The 23,724-nt window shown below is 22.6% G+C and overlaps 1 protein-coding gene across 3 annotated transcripts in view; it reads right to left on the bottom strand.

Annotated features, from left to right (window-relative positions):
• Positions 1–23,724, bottom strand: part of LOC117174162 (very long-chain-fatty-acid--CoA ligase bubblegum-like) — a 119,208-nt gene that overhangs the window by 8,223 nt on the left and 87,261 nt on the right. For all 3 annotated transcript variants that reach the window (XM_033362981.1, XM_033362983.1, XM_033362984.1), the window contains exons 7-10: positions 19,439–19,540; positions 19,208–19,354; positions 13,969–14,444; positions 9,165–9,531 (exon numbers count right to left, since the gene is read on the bottom strand). In XM_033362981.1, the coding sequence (XP_033218872.1) occupies positions 9,165–9,531; positions 13,969–14,444; positions 19,208–19,354; positions 19,439–19,540 (1,092 nt within the window). The remainder of the gene's footprint in view (positions 1–9,164; positions 9,532–13,968; positions 14,445–19,207; positions 19,355–19,438; positions 19,541–23,724) is intronic.

Raw genomic sequence — 23,724 nt, 5'->3', positions numbered from 1 at the left:
AATTCTCCAATGAAATATTTGAAATTTTACAGGAATTCTCAATCAAAGAAATTAATTTCCAGCCACAAACATGAATTAATCGCAAAGAAAATTAATATTCTATCACAAAAGACGAATTTTCCAAAAAATATAAAATTTTTTAAACAAATATAATAGTTAAAGTTTCCACATTCATTTTTAAACAAATGTTGTTTTTTTCAACAAAGTGCAGTTTTTACTAAAGTAGATGAATTTTTAAATAAAAAAGATAAAATTTCAACAAGAAATAGAATAGTTAAATTTTCAGTAAAAAAAAAACACATTTTTAACGAAATAATTAAATTTGTGATCAACGAAATGGATTTTTGACAAAAAATGCAAGTTGTAACTAATGAGACTACTTTTCTGCCAAAAAAAAAACTAGTTTTCAACAAAATAGTCAAATTTTCAACCAAAAAGATAAATTTTCAATCAAGAAGATTAATTTTCTACAACAAATAGAATAGTTAAATTTACAGTTAAAAAAATAATTTGTTGACAAAAAAACAAAAAAAGAATTTTTAACAAAATACTTCAATTTTCAACCAACTAAAAGAATTTTGAACCAAAAATAAAAGTTTCAACTAATAAGATTACAAGATTTTAAAAAATTTTCTGCAAGAAAATGGAATAGGTCAATTTTAAATTTAAAAAAAATAATAATTTTTCAACAAGAGATCATTTTTCAACCAAGAAGATTAATATTCTAACACAAAAGACGAATTTTCCAAAAAATCTAAAATTTTTTGAACTAATATAATAGTTAAAGTTTCCACATTCATTTTTAAACAAATGTTGTTTTTTTAAACAAAGTGCAGTTTTTACTAAAGTAGATCAATTTTAAAATAAAAAAGATAAAATTTCAACAAGAAATAGAATAGTTAAATTTTCAGTAAAAAAAAAACACATTTTTAACGAAATAATTAAATTTGTGATCAACGAAATGGATTTTTAACAAAAAATGCAAGTTGTAACTAATGAGACTACTTTTCTGCCAAAAAAAAAAACTAGTTTTCAACAAAATAGTCAAATTTTCAACCAAAAAGATAAATTTTCAATCAAGAAGATTAATTTTCTACAACAAATAGAATAGTTAAATTTACAGTTAAAAAAATAATTTGTTGACAAAAAAACAAAAAAAGAATTTTTAACAAAATACTTCAATTTTCAACCAACTAAAAGAATTTTGAACCAAAAATAAAAGTTTCAACTAATAAGATTACAAGATTTTAAAAAATTTTCTGCAAGAAAATGGAATAGGTCAATTTTAAATTTTAAAAAAATAATAATTTTTCAACAAGAGATCATTTTTCAACCAAGAAGATTAATATTCTAACACAAAAGACGAATTTTCCAAAAAATATAAAATTTTTTGAACTAATATAATAGTTAAAGTTTCCACATTCATTTTTAAACAAATGTTGTGATTTTAAAAAAAGTGCAATTTTTACTAAAGTAGATGAATTTTAAAATAAAAAAGATCAAATTTCAACAAGAAATAGAATAGTTAAATTTTCAGTAAAAAAAAAACACATTTTTAACGAAATAATTAAATTTGTGATCAACGAAATGGATTTTTGACAAAAAATGCAAGTTGTAACTAATGAGCCTACTTTTCTGCCAAAAAAAAACTAGTTTTCAACAAAATAGTCCAATTTTCAACCAAAAAGATAAATTTTCAATCAAGAAGATTAATTTTCTACAAAATAGTTTATTTTTGAACAAAAAAATTTTGTTATCAACTAAAATGATGAATCATCAAATAAAAAAAGGTGAATTCTCAAAAGAAAAAATGTGAACAGAAAACTTAAATTTTCGTTTAGAGAAATAAAATAAACCAATTTTCTACCAAATATTTGAATTTTTAATCAAAAATATTAGTTTCAACCAATGAGATTACTTTTCTAAAAAAAAAAGGATTTTCGACAAAATGCCATAATTTATAACCAAATATAGAATAGTTGAATTTTTAATAAAAATTTAATTTTTAACAAATAGTTTATTTTTGTAGAAACATTTTTTTTAACTAAAATTATGGATTATGAATGAGAAAAGATGAATACTCCACAAAAAATGTTAATAATTGAATCATCAAGCAAAACAGATTAGCTTTCAACCAAACAATTGTGCTTTTTAATAATAAAAGATGCAGTTTCCACCAAAATAGATGAATTTTCAACAAAACCCTAGAAAATGATTTTAATTTTCAATAAAAAAAGTTGATATTTCAACCAAGAAGATTAATTTTCTACTGTAAAAGACGCATCTTCAACAAAGTACGTGAGTTTTAGACCAAATAGTTAAAATTTCAACGAAAAAGGATCAACTTTCAACTCAAAATGAAATACTTAAATTTTTACTTAAAAAAAAAAAAAAAAAACACAATTTTAAGCAACAAAAAAATAATTTTCAACCAATTAGTAGAATTTTAACCTAACGTCGGTTTATTATGTTTATAATGAACTAATTTAAAATTTATAACTAACACAATTTCGCATCACCATTGTATAAATTCTTTAAAAAACTATCGGTGCACATTTTTTAGAAGGCAGTTAAATTTTCAAAAAAAAGTCGGAACAAAAGAGATTCCACATCAACCAAAAATAGTTTGAATTTTTAAACAAAGAATTCGATTTAAAATATAAATTTACAATAAAAAATGGAAAAGATGAAATTTCTGATAAAACAGGAGTTTTCAATCAAGAAAGAAAAAAAATCATCCAAATTTTAAAACATTTCAGTCAAAAGACGAATTTTCTCTTAAAAAGTGAAATTTTCACCAGAACATATGAATTTTGTAAAAAAAACTGTTAATTTTCAACCAAAAATTACATTTTCAGTTGAATTTTTTTCATTTTAAACCAAAAAACAACGATTTTTTAATACAATACTTATATAAAGCGTTTTAACTTTTACTCAAGAAGTTGATTTTCCAATTTAAAAAATAAATAAATTTCAATCCAAAACGAGAATAGTTACATTTTCAAAGTAGAAAATTAAATCTCAACCAAATCAAAATTTATTGTTGAATCACACAGTAAAATTTTCAACTAAAATTATGAATTTTCAATTTACAAAAATGAATTTTAAACAGATTAGTTTAACCTTCAACGAAGTAAATTAATTTCACAGAAACATATTAATTCTCAACAAATAACGTAAAAGTAGATACTTCGACAAAAAAATTAATTTTGAATAAAAAACAGTAGAATTTAACCAAATAAGTCGAATTATTAAACAAAATAGTTGAATTTTAACCAAAACAGACGAATTTTCTACCATATTGTTTCATTTTTACCCAATAAAGATGAAATTTCTACAAAAAGAGATGAACTTTGAAACCGAAAACAAATTTACAACAAAAAACAGTTGAATTCTCAACCAATAAAGATGAATTTTCTTGCGAAAGAAGACGCATGTTCAACAAAGTAATTGAATATTTTACAAAAATCTTAACATCGAATAGTTCATTTTTCAGCTTGCAAAATTAATTTATAACAAAAAAGCGATATTCTAAGCAAAAATGTACATTTTCAACCAAAAAGATGAATTTTCAACTAAACATTTAATTAAAAAAAAGAGACTTTTGAATCAAATTGTTGAATTTTTAACCAAATAATCGACTGAACTTCTACTTTAGTTTATCGAAAAATCCCCTATGTCAGGTTTATCCTGATATTCCCTGATTATTATTTCTCCTAGAAAAAGATTTTAATTGCCAATTAAAAAAGTTGAATTTTTAACCAGGAAGATTAATTTTCTACCAAAAAATATTAGTTTTTTTTAACAGAATACAAGACGAATTTTCAGTTCAAATGTTAATTTTAAATTAAATTTTTGTTCAACAAAATAGTTTATTTTGCAACAAAAAAAAGTTTTTTTAACAAGTAAAATGATGTATCATCAACTAAAAAAGGTGAATTCTCAAAGAAAAAATGTGAATGATTGAGTCCTCAACCAAAACAGATTAATTTTCAACAAAACAGTTGTGATTCTAACCAAAAATGATGAATTTTAAACCAAAAACACAAATTTTCAACAAAACAAATGAATTATAAACCCAGAAGATTAATTTTCTACCTAAAAAGACAACGTTTCAACAAAATACATGCATTTTCAACTAAAACAGATAAATTTTTAAGAAAACATAGAATAGTTAAATTGTCAGAGTAATAAAATAAAAAAATTTTCTACCCAATATTTTAATTTTTAACTAAAGAAATGTATTTTTAATTAATAATATTAGTTTCACAACCGATGAGATTACTTTTCTGCCAAAAAGACGAATTTTCAACAATGTATCAGAATAGTTTAATTTTCAGTTTAAAAAATTAATTTTTAACGAAATACTTTATTTCTATATAAAAAAAAATATTTTTTTTTTAAACTAAAATTATGAATTATGCATGAAAAAAGATGAATTCCTAACAAAAAATATTAATAGTTGAATCATCAATAAAAACAGATTAATTTTCAACTAAACAATTATGATTTTTGATAATAAAATATGCAGTTTCCACAAAAATAGATGAATTTTCAAGAAAACAGTTAAATTAAACGGAAAGATACTTTTTTGATAAAATTGTTGAATTTTTTAGCAGATAATCAACGTAATTTCTACTTTAGATTATCGAAAATTCCCTTACTGCGTCAGGTCTATAACTATGTCAGTGATTTTAATTAAAAATGTGTCAACCGATATTTTTTAATAATTTTTTAAAATTAATTATATAAACAAATGCCTATTATCGGCATTTATGGGCAAAAAAAAAGTTTTTTCTTCTTATTATGTACAAAGTATCTTGTCAGTGGTTTTAATTGAAGAAAACTTGTCAACCGACATTTATTTATAATTTTGTTCAACAAATCATATAAACAAATGCCTATCATCGGCATTTATGGGCGAAAAAGAATCGTTTTTTCTTTTCATTCTGTACAAACTATCCTGCAGGTCATTTTTATTGAAGAAAATTTGTTAACTGATATTTGTTTATAATTTTTTCGAATAAATTATATGAACGAATGTTTATTATTGGAATTTACTGTAAAAAATGTCGTTTTTTTTTGCTAATTGTCTTTAAATATAATCGGCAAATATAATCGACGAAATAAATAAATGAAAAAATAAACGAAAGTGGAACTGTTAAATTTTAAACTTTTAAAACTGAAATATAAAAGTTTTTAATTAAAAAACTTATTTAAATGCTCAATAATTTACGCGTATAAAATTAAAGGTAGTAACATTTTTCAATATAAAGAAATATAAATCCACGTTATCATCTTCAATAGTATTAATTAAAAAATCAATCAATAGTTTAAACATCCTTGGAAAGCTTCAGCATTTTATTTCAAAATCTTGAGATATCTAGAAGTTGTTTTCAATTTGTTTTAAATTAAAAATTATTTTGGAATGTTTTTCAGAACTTCTAAATATCTGTCAAAATTAATTGAATTTTTTCTATAATTTTCAGAAAATCCTGCAAATTTTAGAAAATTTCTTTACAATTTGGATGTATAAATAACAATCGAATATTTATTATTTGTAGGCGAAGTTTGAGTAATTTTAAGAGACATGTAAAAGTTTTTAAAAGATTCAAATGTAAAACTTGAAATGATAGCCTAATATAAAACAAAATGTAGATTTTCGCAAATTTTAAACAAAAAAATTAGATTCTTTTCAAGAATTGTGAAAGGCTTCAAAAGAATAAAAACGTTTTCTTAAGATTCCTAGGAAAATTAAAAATAATTTTTCATATTGAAAAATTATTTTAAGAGAATATTTTTAAAGTTTTTCAAAGATTTAAACAAAATTTCCAAAAAAATATTCTAGAAGATTTTTAAAAAACTTTCTAAAATTTGCATTATAATTTTTTATCATTTTAAAACTCCTAAATATCTCTTAAAATTCATCAATTTTTTTCTACAAATGCTCATTTGTAAATTATACATCAATATTTAAAAATTTCACTTACAAATTAAGCATTTTTGAAATACAATATTTAAAATTGTAACGTTCAAAGTTCAAAGGCTCTTCGAAACTTTAACGATTCCATGCTTTCTATGTCAAACAATTCAGTTAAAGATTCTTTACTTTTAAATATTTGGTTTCAATTTACTTGTCTTAAATCAGAGTGTCTAGTGACCTTGAAAACCTTAATAACCTTGAAAACCTGGAACTCTCCTTGATTTTTTCACGAAAACCTTGAATTTTAATTATTCTGTTTTTCTGTTCTTTTAAAACAGTAATTTTATCGAAATGCGAAGAGTAATTTAAATCTTTTAGCTTATTATGAAAGTAACATCTCGTTCAGAAAAAAATCTTGCTGCTGAAAATTTTTTTATTCGTCAAGGTATAATTTATCTTTTGTTTATTACAAAATAAATAAAGATATTTCAAGGCACTATTTGTTGAGGTGTTCAACTTAGGAATTATAAAAATTATTAGTTTAAAATTTCGATGTTAATTCAGTTTCAGAATTATAAATAAGCCATGGCCATACAACGGATTTTTCGAGGGGTTGACCACTCGGTTTTTGAGTATACAACTGATTTCAGAAGGTCACAAAATATTTCTAAGGTTTCAAAAGATTTCAAAAATTTGAAAAAGGGTACAGTAAGTACACCAGATTTCAAAGATTTAAAAATTTGAAACAATTTCATGAGGTTTTTAAAACATTTTCGAGGATTTCAAAATATTTCACACAGATTTCAAGAAGTTCAAACATTCAAAAAAGGCGTGTACACTAGATTAAAAACTTATCGCAAACATTCCCCAAAGATTTCGAACATTTCATAAAGATTTAGAACATTTTACAAAGATTTTTAAAATGACAAAAAAGTTTAAAGATTTTAAAAAGGCTATATTAAACCATATTTGCTAAAATTTCAAAACATTTCAAAGATTTTAAATAATTTCCAAATTTTTTAGTAGATACCAAAAGATTTCACTAAGATTTGTAATAATTTAAATAATTCCAACGAATTCGCAAAGATTCCAAAAGATTTCATAAAACAAATATAAAGATTTCAAAACAATACAAGAATTTCAAAGATTTCAACAAGAGTTCAGTACACCAGATTTCAAGGATTTCAAACCATTTCAAAGATTTTAAACGATTTAAAAATGTTTGACAAGATTTCAAACGATTACAAAGATTTCAAAACATTTCAAAGATTTTTAATGATTTCAAAAGTTTCCAATAAATTTGAGAAGATTTGAAAAGATTTTAATAATTTCAAACGACCAGAAAAGATTTCACGAACAAAGATTAAAGAAACATTTCAAAAATATTTCAAGGATTTAAAAACATTTTAAATATTTTAAACGATATAAAAATTTTTTTATAAGAAAAGAATTTATAAGATTTTACAAAAGCTTTAAAAAATGCCAAAAGATTTCACCAAAATTTCAAGCTTTCACTAAGGATTGTAATAATACACAACGATTTCAAAAGATTTCACAAAGATTTCCATGATTTTAAAGACATTACAATGATTTAAAAATATTCCTAAAGATTTCACAAAGACGACTCATGTTCGCAAAAAATTAAAAATGTTTTTTAGGATTCGGCTGTCTTTAGAAATTTTTGGCCAATAAAAAATGAAATGGCTCATTTTTTAAATGTATGACAAACTTTTATTTCATTATTTGATGCAAAAAGAGACCTAGAAAATTTTGATTTCTTGACCTGGAAAACCTGGAAAAGACCTTGAATATTTTAAATGAAATAAAATCGTTTAATTAAGAATAAATTATTATGAAGTTATTTTTAAGTTGAAAGTAGTTTATAAACGTTTAGTCACACGTTCACATTTGTTTAATGACTAATAATTTTAAATTGAAACCGTTTAAGTTTTAACATTTAGTATGAAAATTATTAAATTTTGAACTGATTTAAAATCGCTTTGTCAAATCGTTTTTGGTCACTTTTTATTACTTAAAGTACAGATTAATTAAAAAAAAATTATGAATTTATTAAATAAATATGTTTTTTGTCCAAAATTTTCAACATCAAAGGCTTTTATTTTTTATTTGTTCAGGTCTTTAAGAAAGCATTTAAAAGTTCTTTGAATTGAAAATGTAAGCTTAAAAATAAAAATTTTAAATGGAAAATTTTTAAAGCTAAATAATAGCATAATTGAAGAACTTAACAATTCAACTAAATATTTTTAAACTGTCGAAATCGAACGTGGACGGATTTTTCTTTTACAAATTTGTAAAATTCCCGATCCAGCGGCCAGCCTATTGTTTTATATATTATTTAAGCAATTTATATGAGTAAATGTTTTTTATTGGCATTTATGAACAAACGAGGATCGTTTTTCCTTCGAATTATCTAGAAAAACTATCTTGCCAGTGAAGTGTAGTAATAAAAATTTGTCTTCTGATACTTTTTTGCTTATTTTTTAAACAAATTATTAGCGTTATTTACTGGAAAAACATAGTTTTTTTGCTAATCCTATGCTAATTAATAATAACGTTAATTCCGGAAGGGAAATAAGAAGAAAAGAGAATATAAGATGAAAACCCGATCCTTTTTTGCCCATAAACGCCGATAATTGGCATTTCTTTATATAATTTGTTGAACAAAATTATAAATAAATATCTGTTGACAAATTTTTATGAACAAATGTTATTTTTACGGTAAAGGCAAGCAAATTTAACGCACAATTAGACTTTGCGAGCAAACAATTCATGATTTTTGCTATTTGCTATATAATTTGTTTATAACAATTAACTTAACAAGTCAACCATTTTTTTTTTTTGCATTCATGCACCCCTGTACATCAAATTCAAGTGATATTGAGCAGAGGAAAACATTTTTCAAGAAGATAAAAAATCAAACCATCAAAATCGAAATTCTTTCCTCTTTTTACATTAACACAAATGTTTAAATAAACAAAAATTCAAAAATCGACTCTCATAATTTCGTTCAAAATTGAACGCTGAATTTTTCTTTTAAAAAAAATTCAAAATCGGTAATGTATTGCGCCCTACAAGTTATTTTGAGCCCCCTTTTTTCATTTCACCGCACTGTGCGTCGGTTTATTATGTTTTCAATTAACTAATTTAAAATGCATATCCAAAAAAATTCCTCTTCACCATTGGATAAATTCTTTAAAATTAAATATATATATATCGGTACCTTCAGTGTGACTAGAATTGTCAGGTATTTTCTTCTATCGCCGATCAGCATGGCATTGCTCAAGACTGGCAATTCAGATAGGACCAAATGCTCAATATGAATTGGTGGAATATTTTCTCCGCCCGCTGTAATTATGAGCTCCTTGATTCTCCCCGTAATATATAGGTAACCATTGCCATCCAGTCTTCCCATATCGCCACTATGCAACCATCCATTGACATCCATCGCCTCCTTGGTCTTCTCGGGTTCATTTAAATATCCCATAAACACATGACGACCACCCATACATATTTCTCCTTCCCCGGTATTATCTAAATTATCTAATTTTGTACCAAATCCTTTAAGAGTTGGACCAACGCTGCCCAATCTGAAAACCACATTTTTAATTTTAAACTAACCGTATCTCAAGCATTTCGAAATTCTCAAATGGGAAAATAATATGATATATTTTTCAAATATTCCAGGTTGGCCGTTTTAATCAAAGGAAAAAATACCCGGTTTTTTCCGGGTTTGCAAACATTTTTATCGTTAAATGAAATTACAACATTTTAGGTAAAATAGAATTGTTGACTTTTCCGTTAAAAAATTTAATTATAAACCAAAGACAATCGGATTTTCAGAAAAATAGTTAAAATGATTAATCTTCGATAAAAAAATTAATTTTCAACACTAATAACTTTTTTTTTAGTAAAATGATGAGAATTTAACTGGAATACTTGAATTTTCAACCAAAAGAAGAATTCTGAAAAAATGAGAGAGAGAGAGAGAGAGCAATGTTGATTTTCTACCGAAAAAATAAATTTTTGTTAACAAAGTACGTAAATTTTCAATGAAATAAATGAGTTTTCAATTTCAAATCAAATTGTTAAATTTTAAACTAGAAAATGTAAATTTTTGACTCAAAGTGGAACGGATAAATTTTCAGTTAAAAAAATTATCTTTCAACCAAACTGATAAATTTTTAACTAAAATCATGAATCTTCAACTACAATAATTGAATTTTATGCAAAAAGATTAATTTTAAGCCAATAAGATTAACTTTCTTCAAAAGAAAAATTGAATGTTCTATAAATTACAAGAATTTAAAAAAAATAGTTTAATTTTTAAATAAAATATATCATTTTTTCATCAAATAGTTAAAGTTTCACCCAAAAAAGATAAAATTTCAACTAAAAATAGAATGTTTTAATTTTTCGTTGCGTTAAAAATTTAATTCTTAGCCAAAGAAAATCGGATTTTCAGAAAAATAGTTCAATCTTCGTTTAAAAAATTCCTTTTTATCCAAATAAAAAAAAACAATTTTTCAATGAAATAGCTCATTTTTCAACTGAAGAAATGCATTTTTAATAAAAATTATGAATCTTCAATAAAAAAATTAATTTTCAATAATAGAGTTTATTTTTCAACTAAGTAAATTTATTTATAACCCAAAATATAAATTTTCAAGCAAAATGCTGAATATCTAACTGGAATTCTTAAATTCTAAACCAAAAAGAAGAATTTTCAAACAATGAGATTAACTTTCAAAGAAAAAAATCATTTTCTACAAAAAAAAATCGATTTTCTAGGAAAAAAAGACGACTTTTTAAAATAATATACGTGAATTTGAAACGAACTAAATGAATTTTCAATTTTAAAGACAAATTAATATCCAAATTATTAAATTTTGAACTAGAAAAGGTCAATTTTCAACTCAAATTAGAACGGTTAAATTGTCAGTTGAGAAAATGAACTTTTAAACAAACTGATAATATTTGACCCAAAAAGGTGCATTTTTAACCGAGAAGATTAATTTATACCAAAAAATACGAATTTTCAACTAAAAAATATATTTTTTCAGCTAAAAATTGAAAAATTAAATTTTTAGTTAAAACATGAATGTTCAACCAAAGAGATAAATTTTTAACTAAAATAATTCAACATTCAACTGGAATAATTGAATTTTATGCAAAAAGATTAATTTTAAGCCAATAAGATTAATTTTCTGCAAAAGAAAAAATGAATTTTCTATGAATTACATGAATTTTCAACAAAAAATAGTTTAATTTTTAAATAAAATACATGATTTTTCAATCACATTGTTAAACGTTCATCCAAAAAGGATCAAATTTCAACCAAAAATAGAATATGTTAATTTTTCGTAACGTTAAAAATTTAATTCTTAGCCAAAGGAAATCAGATTTACAGAAAAATAGTTAAATTTTCATTTAAAAAATTCCTTTTCATCCAAATAAAAAAACAATTTTTTAATAATCATATATATATATATATACTTAAAATTTTAATAATTGCATTTTCAGTAAAAAAAATGTCAACAAAAAGACATCCCAATAAAAACAAGTTTTCAATCAAACAGCTGATTTTTCAACCAAAGAAATGAATTTTTAATTAAATCGATAAATCTTCAACCAGACAAAAATGTATTTATAACAAAACTCTTTAACTTTCAACCAAATAATTTTATTTCTAATCTAAAAGATGAATTTTTAACTAAAATTATGAATATTTATTTGAAACACTTAAATTTTTTATCAAAATTATTGTATTTTGAACTAGAAAATATAAACTTTCAACCAAAAATGGAATAGTTAAGCTTTCAGTTGAAAAAATTAATTTTTAACCCAATTGATGAATTTTTAACTAAACTGGCGAATCTTCAACTGGAATAGTTGAATTTTATGCTAAAAAACTGAATTTTCAACCATAAAGATTAATTATCTATAAAAAAGGCGAATTTTTCACAACTTAGACACATTTTCGAATAACTATTTCAATTTTTAAATAAAAGATATCAATTTTCAACCAAAAATACAATAGTTGAATTTTTCTATAAAAAAATCTAATTTTTAACCAACCAAAAAAAGGAAAAAAGGATTTACAGCAAAATAGTTGAATTTTTAACCAAAGTGATGAATGTTCAAATAAAATTATAAATCTTCAACAAAATAATTTTAATTTCAAACTAAAAGATGAATTTTGAACTAAAATGATGAATATTTATTTGGAACACTTAAATTTTTTATCCGAATTGTCAAATTTTGAACTAGAAAATACAAATTTTCAACAAAAAATGGAATAATTAAATTTTCAGTTTAAAAATTAATTTTTAACCAAATGGATGAATCGTCAACCTGAAAAAATTTATTTATAACAAAAGAGTTTAACTGCCAGCCAAATAATTTCACTTCCAATCTAAAAGATGAATTTTTAACTAAAATTATGAATATTTATTTAAAACACTTAAATTTTGAATCAAAATTGTTGAATTTTGAGCTAGAAAATATAAATTTTCAACACAAAATCAAATAGTTAAACTTTCAGTTTAAAAAATTAATTTTTAACCAAATTGATGAATTTTTAACTAAACTGATGAATCGTCAACAGGAATAGTTGAATTTTTTACCATAAAGATTAATTTTCTATAAAAAAGGATAATTTTTCACAAAATAGATAAATTTTCGAACAACTATTTTAATTTTTAAATAAAAGATATAAATTTTCAACCAAAAATACAATAGCTGAATTTTTCTATCAAAAAATCTAATACTTAGCAAAAAAAAAAAAGAAAAAAAAAGGATTTACAGCAAAATAGTTGAATTTTTAACCAAAGTGATGAATGTTCAAATAAAATTATAAATCTTCAACAAAATAATTTAATTTCCCAACTAAAAGATGAATTTTTAACTAAAATGAAAAATAGTTAACTAGAATACTTGAATTTTTAATCGAAAAGAAGAATTTTTAAACAAGAAGAGCAACCTGTAAAGAAAAAGATAATTTTCTATAAAAAACGATTTTTTTAAAACAAAATACGTGTATTTTCAACGAAACATTTGAATTTTCAATTAAAAAAAAATTACATCTACATTGATGTTTTTTTAAATAGAAAACATCAATTTTCAGTTTAAGAAATTAATTTTTATCTAAACTGATGAATTATCTATTAAAATGAGGAATCTTCAATTGGAATAGTTGAATTTTATGCTAACAACGTGAATTTTCAACTATAAAGATTAATTTTCTACAAAAAGGCAAATTTTTCACAAAGTAGATAAATTTTCGTACAACTAGTTTAATTTCTAAATAAAAGATATAAATTTTCAACGAAATAGTTGAATTTTCACCCAAAAAAGATAACTTTTCAAACAAAAACAGAATGTGTAATTTTTCTGTTAAAAATGTACTTCTTAACCGAGAAAAGAAAAACGTCTATTCATCAAAATAGTTCATTTTTCTACTGTATTAGTTAAATTTTGAGTTAAGAAAAATTGATTTTCAACAAAGTAGTTACATTTTCAATCAGAGATGAATTTGCAGTTAAAATTATGAATTCACAAATTCCCTATTCCAAGTCAGGATAAATGAGGAATAAGCGAATAAAATGTAATAAATCAATTTTTTTTTTTTAATTGAAAAAATGATTATTTCCGTATGTTTGAATTATTATAAATTCGATTATCAAACTAAAGTTAGCGAACAAAATTCCAGCAGAGAAAAAATTGTAAATAAAAATAAAATTAAAAAAATAATAAACATTCTTTAATAAATTCTGATTTAATTCGAGAAAAATTTAGACAATCTAAAAAATCGGCAACTGTCGAGAAAGTAGAAATCACTTTTCTAAATTAAAATTAAACTATAACTTAAATTAATGCTTAAATTATTAATATTCAACTTAAATTAATACATAGTTTAACTTCAATTTTACTGTGATCAGAAGTAAATTTCCGGTTTTTTATTTCAATTCCCGGTCATTTCCGTCCAAGATATTTCGAGAAAATTAAATAAATTGTAGTTAATTTACCTGTAACGATTATTCGTGCTTAAAGCGTGAGCGCCGCTGCATTCGGACATTCCGTAGGCTTCCATAATCGGCATGTCCAAACTCATAAAGTACTTTTTCACGTCGTTCCCCAAAGGCGCAGCGGCCGTGACAAAAATCCTGCATCTGTCCAGGCCGAGAGCTGCTTTGACCTTATTGAAAACAAGCCACTTTGCAATTAAGTACCCCCAATTTTTATAATCTACACCATTCATTTTATTCATATTGTAGAAAAGTCCTTGGGCCTTAGCCCAGGTGGCGATCCACGTTTTAATTGGCCCATTATTACGAGCAACGAGTTGCATCTTCTCGTAAATTTTCTCCCACACTCTTGGAACGCCCAAGAAAGCTGTGGGCCGAGCGATGACTAAAGTTTCAACTAAACTACCCTTCAGTGCATTCTTATCAGCAAAGTACACCGTGGCTCCCACAGTCATACTTGTAAATATATCGACAACCTGTTCAGAGAAAAGAAAATTAAATTTAAGAAATAAAATTCAGAGAAAAATTAAATTTACATTCCTCTTTCAAGTCTCACATTAAAATTTATAACTGAGAATTTATTGTAAATTACAACAACAACAACAAAAAAAAACAAGAATATAGAGAGGGTGGCCGTTTTCGGTGAACGATTTCAAATTACCGGGTTTTTCCCGGCCAAGTTTTTCAATTTTCCGGGTCAACTAAAAATAACATATTCGTATGTGTCCCTAAGCACAAGCATTTATTTACTTTAAATTTATTTTAATTATTTTAACAAGGCTGAGCGAAAAATTGCAACATATATGAATTTTGAAACAAGTGATGAATTTTCTGCTAAAATAATAAATTTTCGACAAGAACAGTTATTAATTATGATTATATAAGATAAATTGTTAACCAAAACTTGAATAATTAAATTTTAAGTTAAAAAAATTAGAGTTTAACCAAACAGATAAATTTTTACCTAAAACTCTGGAATATTGAATTGGAATAGGTTAAATTTTCAGTTAAAAAAATTACTTTCCACAAAAAGACTAACTTTCAACAACAACAACAAAAATGTTCAACCAAAGAGAATAATTTTAACTAAAATTATAGAATATTCAACCAAAAAAATTAATTATTTACAAAAGAGTTTAACTTTCAACCAAGCAATTTTATTTCCAACCTAAACAATTATTCCAAATTGCTGAATTTTGAACAAAAAAGATCAATTTTCAAACAAAAATGGACATGTAAATTTTCAGTTGAAGGAATTAATTTTCAAACAAAACTGATTAATGTTTCAACTAAAATGATGAATCTTTAACTGTTATAGTTGAATATTACACCAAAAAGATGAATTTTCAACCATGGAAATTAATTTTCTACAAAACGGCGATTTTTTCAAAAAGTACATGAGTTTTCAAACAACCAGTTTTACTTCGAAATAAAAATATGTACATTTTCAAACGAATAGTTGAATTTTCATTTAAAAAAAGATATATTTTCAACCAAAAATAGAATGGATAATTTTTCTACAAAAAATCTAATTCATAACCAAAAAAGAAGCGGATTTTCAGAAAAAATGTAATTTTTCTACTGGAATAGTTAAATTTTTAGTTAAAACAAAAAATTCATTATGTCTATAAAAGATCAATTGTTATTAAAAACATGAATAATTAAATTTTAAGTCCAAAAAATTAACGTTTAACCAAAATGATAAATTTTTACCTAAAACTTTGGAATAATGAAGTGGAATAGGTTAAATTTTTAGTGAAAAAAATTACTTTCCACAAAAAGTCTAACTTTCAACAAAAAAATTAAGTTTCTAAACAATAGTAACATATTATAAAAATGTATGGATTTTAAAATGAAATAGTTGAATTTTCAATTAAAAAAGACAAATTTTCTTCCAAATTGTTGAATTTTGAACAAAAAAGATCAATTTTCAACCAAAAATGGACATGTAAATTTTCAGCTGAAGGAATTAATTTTCAAACAAAACTGATTAATTTTTCAACTAAAATGATGAATCTTTAACTGTTATAGTTGAATATTACAACAAAAAGATGAATTTTCAACCATGAAAATTAATTTTCTACAAAACAGCGAATTTTTCAAAAAGTACATGAGTTTTCAAACAACCAGTTTTACTTCTAAATAAAAATATGTACATTTTCAAACGAATAGTTGAATTTTCATTTAAAAAAAGATATATTTTCAACCAAAAATAGAATGGTTAATTTTGGTGTAAACAATCTAATTCATAATCAAAAAAGAAGCGAATTTTTAGAAAAAATGTAGATTTTTATACTCGAATAGTTAAATTCTTGGTTAAAAAAATTATTTTCAACAAAGTAATTACATTTTCAACCAGAGGTAAATTTTTAATTAAAACGATGAATTTTCAACAGGAATAGTTGAATTTTAAACCAAAAATATGAGTTTTAAACTAAAACAATGAGTCTTCAACTGAAATAGTTAAAATCCTCAACAAAAAAAATTATTATGACATAAAAGATAAATTGTTAACCAAAACTTAAATAATTGAATTTTAAGTTGAAAAATTAACTTTTAACCAAACAGATACATTTTTACCTAAAACTGGAATATTGAATTAGAATAAGATATATTATCAGTTTAAAAGATTACTTTCCACAAAAATATTAACTTTCAACAAACAAATCAAAGTTTCTAAACAATAGTTAAATTTTCAAACAAAGTGATTAATTTTTAACTAAAATGGAAAATATTTAATTGAAATTGTTCAATTTGAAACCAGAAAAATGAATGTTTAACCAAAGAGAATAATTTTAACTAAAATTATTGAATATTCAACCAAAAAAATTAATTATGAACTAGAGTTTAACTTTCAAACAAGAAATTTTATTTCTATAAACAATTAATTTTCAACTTTTATGATAAAAATTTATGGGTTTCCAATTAAATAGTTGAATTTTCCATTAAAAAAAGACTAATTTTCTTCCAAATTGTTGAATTTTGAAAAAAAATATCAATTTTCAACCAAAAATGGACATGTTAATTTTTTAGCAGAAGGAATTAATTTTCAAACAAAACTCTTTAACTTTCAACTAAAATGATGAATCTCTTCAAGTGGTATAGTTGAATTTTATACCAAAAAGCTGCATTTTAAACCATAAAAATAATATTTCTACAAAACGACGAATTTCTCAAAAAAAGCATAAATTTTCAAAAAACTAGTTTAATTTCTAAATAAAAAAGTCAATTTGCAAACAAATAGTTGAATTTTCTTTAAAAAAAGATACATTTTGCAATCAAAATCAGAATGGTTAATTTGTATGCAAAAAATCTAATTCATAACCAAAAAAGAAGCGTATTTTCAGAAAAAATGTAGATTTTTCTACTGGAATAGTTAAATTTCTAGTTAAAAAAATTACTTTGAACAAAGTAGTTACATTTTCTACCAGAGATAAATTTTTAATTAAAACAATGAAATAGTTGAATTATCAAAAAAAAAAAAATTATGACATAAAAGAAAAATTGTTAACCAAAATTTGAATAATTATATTTTAAGTTGAAAAATTTACTTTTATATTTAAAATTTAAAAAAATTAATTTTGAAATATTTAACTGGAATAGTTGAATTTGAAACCTGAAAAATTAATTTTCAACTTAAATGATAAATCTTAGAATCTGAGTAGAATAGTTGAATTTCTGACTAATTACATGAATTTTCACCTAAAGAAGATCCCCTTTCTCTCAAAAATTGAATAATTTAAATTTTTAGTCAAAAAATTAATCTTCCAAAAATATAAATCCAAGTTATCATTTTCAATACTCCAAAGTGAAGAATCAATCAATGAATTAAAAAATTTCCAAAATTATATCATTTTAAACAATTTTAAGGTAGAAACATTAAAAATTGAACGATTGAATTTTTTTATAGACTGTACTTTTGAAATTAAAACTTATTTTTATCTTAAATAGTTTAAAAATCCTTAAAATGCTTCAAAATTTTATTCCAAAAACTTAAAAAATTTACATGTGACATTTAAAAAAATTTTTAATTATTTAAAAAATTTTTTTCAGAACTTCTAAACACCTTTTTAAATAATTCGAAATCTTTCCAAATCTTTTTAAATTTCTCTCAAAATTAATTTTTCGACATGAAAAATCATTTTCAGTTGTTATAGGACATGTTGTTTATTCTTCTAAAGACTTTCAAAATTCTTAAAAAGCTTCTACATTTCTTCTTCCAAATCTACCAAAATCTAAATTTGATTTCGAATTTTTTCTAAGAATAATAGGTGTTCAATTATTATTTATATATCAAAATTTAAAAACTTGGATTACAAAATTAATTTTCTTAAATAGAACAATAAAAATTGTGACGAAAGGTTAATTTTTTTGTTGATGCTTTGAATATTTAATTTATAATTACTGATTTTAAATTACTGTAAAATATTTCTAAATATTAATTAATTGTTCTTTTTCTTCATTGAAAAATTTCAAATTTAATGGTTAAAAAATGAAATATTTTATACCGAAATTATATTTAAAATTTAATTAAAGCCTTCGATTATAAATATATTATTTTGAATTTATTTAAAAAATGAGTATAGTTTATAAAGTTTCAATCGAACTGATTCCGAATCGTCTTGTAAAATCAATTATTATTCACTTTTTCATTCTTAAAGTAAAATTCAATTTAAAAAATCAAAAATTAATTTATATTCACAGTTGATCGACTAAAAATAATTTTTATCAAAAATCTTCGATTTTAAATGCTTCTAGTTTTTAATTGTTCAAGTCTTTCAAACTGTATTGAAAAATTCTTTAAATTAAAATACACGCTTAAAAATTATAAATATTAAAATTAAACGTTTTTAAAGTGAAATATTTTCGAAATACGCATTCTAAACTGAATATTATCAGAATTGAAAAAGATCACAATTTAATTAATTATTAGAAGAAAAAAAAACGGTTGAAATCAAATTTGCACAGATTCTTTTTTCGAAAAATTTTGCGTATTCATTAAGTTCAACTTTTTTCGATTTTAAATTAAAATATTCTTGGGTTGAAACAATTTTTTGTTGGAAAATCATCTTTTGTTGTTGTAACTACAAAATATATAAATAAAATATATACAATGAAGAGTCAATGTTATTCAATTTTATACTGCAATTTGGAAAAAAAAAATTCCTTGTATTAAAAAAAATTCCCTTATAATTCGAGAATTTTTCAGCCATTCTCCTGAATTCAATAGAAAAATTACCTGCGCAGCCACGTGTGATAGAGGCAAAAAGCTGACTATTATTTCAGAACCACCTTTGAACTCGACAGCCCTGACAATTGCACGTGTATCATGCAAAAGATTGTCGTGGCTCAACATCACTGCCTTCGGATTTCCAACCGTGCCAGACTGTAAAAAACATGGAAATTGCAGAAAACAGTACTTAATATATAGTTTCTAGTATTTTCCATATTTTTCTTTTTCTTTCTTTACCGTGTAAACCAAAGTGCAGCATTCGTTTGCTCCCATTGTCCTAAGAATCGAGTCTAATTTATCGTCCGATTCCTTTTTTCCTATCTCGAGTAGATCGTCCCACTGGAAGACCGAAAATTATATTAAATATGCTATAATTTTATTTATACGATGAATCATTCCTGGGTGGAAACATTTTTACAAAAAAAAAGTAGAAAAAATATAACTTTTTGCTATTATTCGGATGAATTTTTTATTTTTTTATATTGCTGTATTTTATTGCAGTTTTAATTTCCCAATAGAATTGACTAATACAACTACAAGAATTTAAAACTATAAGAATCTCCAGGAATTTTCAATTTTTCAGCAATTAAAAATAGAAAGAATTGAACAAGGTCACTCAAATTAAAAGATTCGATCTCATGCAGATTTTTTTTTTTATAAAACGGTATAAAAACTCAACTGCAAATTAAAACTTTTTTAAGTTAAACTGCAAAAAAATTTTTTTTTACTTTTATATATTGTACAGTTCAAAGATTTAAAAAAATAGAAATCCACGCTATCATATTCAATATTATAAATTGAAGAATCAATAAAAATATTTATAAATTTTCATAACTATATCATTTTATTTAATTTTAAGCAAGAAAAATTAATGTATACTTTAACATTTCTTTTGAAGTATTTTTAAATATTCTCTTAAAAATTGGATTAAAAAAATAATGTTAAAGCCTTAAAATCTTCCACATCCTTTTCTGAAAATCTTGGAAATCTTTTTAAATATCCTTTCGAAATTAATGTAATGAAAAATTAATTTTTTATTTTTCTAGCAATTTTTATAAAAAAAATTGTATTCTTTTGAGACCAGAATTCTTTAAAGGCTTCTACATTTTTTGTTCCAAATATTCCAAAATTTAAAACTTGAAAAATTGGAAACTCTTAAAATTAAAGCTTTTTTTTTAAATTCAAACTCTCAATGATTTACGTACAGTTCAAAGATTTAAAAAATAGAAATCTACGTTATCACTTTCAATATTATAAATTAAAGAATGAATAAAAAAAAATTTTCAAAACTATATCCTTTTAATCAATTTTAAGCTAAAAAAATTCATTCATACATGAAAATTCGTTTTGAAGTCTTTTTCAATTTTCGTTTAAAAATTTAATTAAAAAAAATCATTTAAAAAATTTTCACGAATCTAATGAAAATTTTGCTATTATCCTAAAACTAGAATATTTCCTACAATTTTTTGAAAATCCTGTAAAAATAAAAAAATTGCCTTCAAATCTTCCAAATTCATTTTGGAAAAATTTAGAAATCTTTTGAAATATTCTTTTAAAATTGGTGTTTAAAAAAAAAAATTTTAATTTTTTTTAAGAGTTTTAATTAAAAATTTGTATTCTTCAAAGGCTTCTAAATTTTATTTGCAAAATCTTCAAAAATTTGAAACTTTACACATTCACATTTTTTAGATTAAAGCTCAAAAATTTGTTAATTCAAATACTTAATGACTTAAGCGTATGAAATGGAAACTTCTAACAATTTTTAATTGGAAATTTGGTCATTAAAAGTCACTGATTAAACTGCAAAACTTTAAATTTTTAACTTTTATACATTGTCATCTTCAAAAAAAAAAAAAAAAAGAAATCCACGTTATCATTTTCAATACTATAAATTGAAGAATGAATCAAAACATTTATAAATTTTCAAATCTATATTATTTTATTCAATTTTAAGCAAGAAAAATTAATGTATACTTTAACATTTCTTTTGAAGTATTTTTAAATATTCTCTTAAAAATTGTATTAAAAAAATAATTTAAAAAAATTGTAGACGAATCTAATGAAAATTTTGCTATTATCTTGAAACTCGAATTTTACCTACAATTTTTCTAAAGTCCTACAAGAATAAAAAAAATTGCCTTAGAATCTTCCACATCCTTTTCTGAAAATTTTGGAAATATTTTTAAATATCCTTTTAAAATTAATTTTTCTAGCAATTTTTATTTAAAAATTTGTATTCTTTTGAGACAAAAATTCTTAAAAGGCTTCTAAATCTTTTGTTCCGAATCTTCAAAAATTTGAAAGATTGGACACTTTTAAAATTAAATCTTTTTTTTTTTTAATTCAGATGCTTAATGATTTACGCGTATAAAATGGAAGCTTTTAACATCTTTAAATTGAAAATGTTGTCATCAAAAGTCTTTAAAATGCAAAATAAATTTTCTTCTAACGTTAATACATTGTACAGTTTAAAGATTTAAAAAAATAGAAATTCACGATATAATTTTCCATGCTATAAATTGAAGCATAAATCAAAACATTTACAAATTTTCAAAATTATATAATTTCATTCAATTTAAAAACTAGAAAAAATTAATTTATACATTCAAATTTGTTTTAAAATATTTTTAAATATTCTTCTGAAAATGAAAAAAAAATTAATAATTTTCCAGGATCATAAGAAAACTTTGTTATTATCTTGAACCTTACATTTTTCCTGAAATTTTGTGAAAATCCTGTAAAAATAAAAATATGTTCTTAAAATCTTCCACATTCTTTTCTGAAAAATTTGGAAATATTTTCAAATATTCTTTTAGGAATTTTAATTACAAATTTGTATTCTTTGGAAACCTTTCAAAATTATGCAAAGGCTTCTAAATTTTATTTTCGAAATATTCCAAAATGAGAAACTTGAAAAATTAACATATTTAAAATTAAAGCTTAAAAATTTGTTAATTCAAATACTTAATGATTTAAGCGTATAAAATGGAAACTTCTAACAATTTTCAATTGGAAATTTTGTCATTAAAAGCCGCCAATTAAACTGAAAAACTTTAAATTTTTTAATTTTATACATTTTACAGTTCAAAGATTTCAAAAAATAGAAATCCACAACAAAATTGTCAAGACTGAAGAATAAATAAAAAATAAAGAATAAATAAAAATAAATAAATAAAACTGAAGATTAAATGAATCTTGAAACTCGAATTTTCCTAAAATTTTTTGAAAATCTTTAAGAATAAAAAAATTTTCTAAAAATCTTCCATATTCTTTTCTGAAAAATTTGAAAGCCTTTTCAAATATTTTTTAAAAATTAATGTTTAAAAAAAGTCATTTTTAGTTTTTCCAGCAAGTTTAACCTCTTCTGACGGGCAACATGAACGCAAAAATTAAAAAATTAAATTTTCATGGACCTATATTAGTTTCAATTTTTTTTAAATAATTTATTATTATTGTGAATAATATTATCTTAGCAAAATGCTACAAAATTGAGGTTTAAAAAAAATCACTTTTAGTTAACTTTTAAATTAATATAAGTTAAGTAATTAATTACAGTCAAGAAAATTAATTTTTTAAACAATTTATTATTATTATTAATAATATTATATTTGAATAATGCTAGAAAGATGCCGTTTTTTCCGACATTTCTGGCTTTTTGTTCAATTTTCAACAGGAGTGAATTAATAATGAATTGAAGTTAACAAAAATAATTGTTTAAACAATTTATTATCATTGTTAATAATATTCTCTTTGCTTAATTGGCAGAATGTTGAGGTTTTTTCTTAAATTTTTAACTGCTTGTCTATATTTCTTTAGGCGTGATTTAATCATTAATTAAATTCAGCAAAAATAATTATTTAAACAAATTATTATTGCTTATGACTATCCTCATCGCAATTAAAAGCCGTTTAAGTGCAAACTTTTTTAATTTTAAACTTTTATAAATTGTATAGTTTAAATATTTCAAGAAATAGAAAACTCAACTGTATCATTTACAATGCTGTGAATTGAAAAATGAATACAAAAATTTATAAAATTTAAAAACTATATAATTTTACTAAATTTTAGCCTGGAAAAATTAATTTATGCATCAACATTTTTTTGAAATCTTTTTAAATGTTCTGTTAAAAATTTGATTTGGAAAAAAAAATCATTAAAAAAAAATTACCACGTATCTAATGAAAATTTTGCTAGAATAAAGAAATTTTCTTAAAATCTTCCACATTCTTTTCTGCAAATTTGGGAAATCTTTTTAAATTCATATTTCGAAAAAATCATGATTAGTTTTTCTAGGAATTTTAACTAAAAAAATTTGTATTCTTTTAAACCTTTTCAAAATTATTCAATGGCTTCTAAATTTTTTTTCAATACTGCAAAATTTAAAAATTATAACTTTTTATACATTGCGTAGTTCAACAATTTAAAAATAGATATAAATCCACGCCATCATGTTAAATGTCATAAATTGAAGAATGAATAAAAAAATTCATTACTTTTTAAAATTATATCATTTTGTTCAATTT

Source organism: Belonocnema kinseyi, chromosome 6 (assembly GCF_010883055.1).
Source record: "Belonocnema kinseyi isolate 2016_QV_RU_SX_M_011 chromosome 6, B_treatae_v1, whole genome shotgun sequence".
Taxonomy (NCBI): domain Eukaryota; kingdom Metazoa; phylum Arthropoda; class Insecta; order Hymenoptera; family Cynipidae; genus Belonocnema; species Belonocnema kinseyi.
The sequence above is the reverse complement of the archived record's forward strand: the minus strand, read 5'-3'. Positions and strand labels throughout refer to the sequence as shown.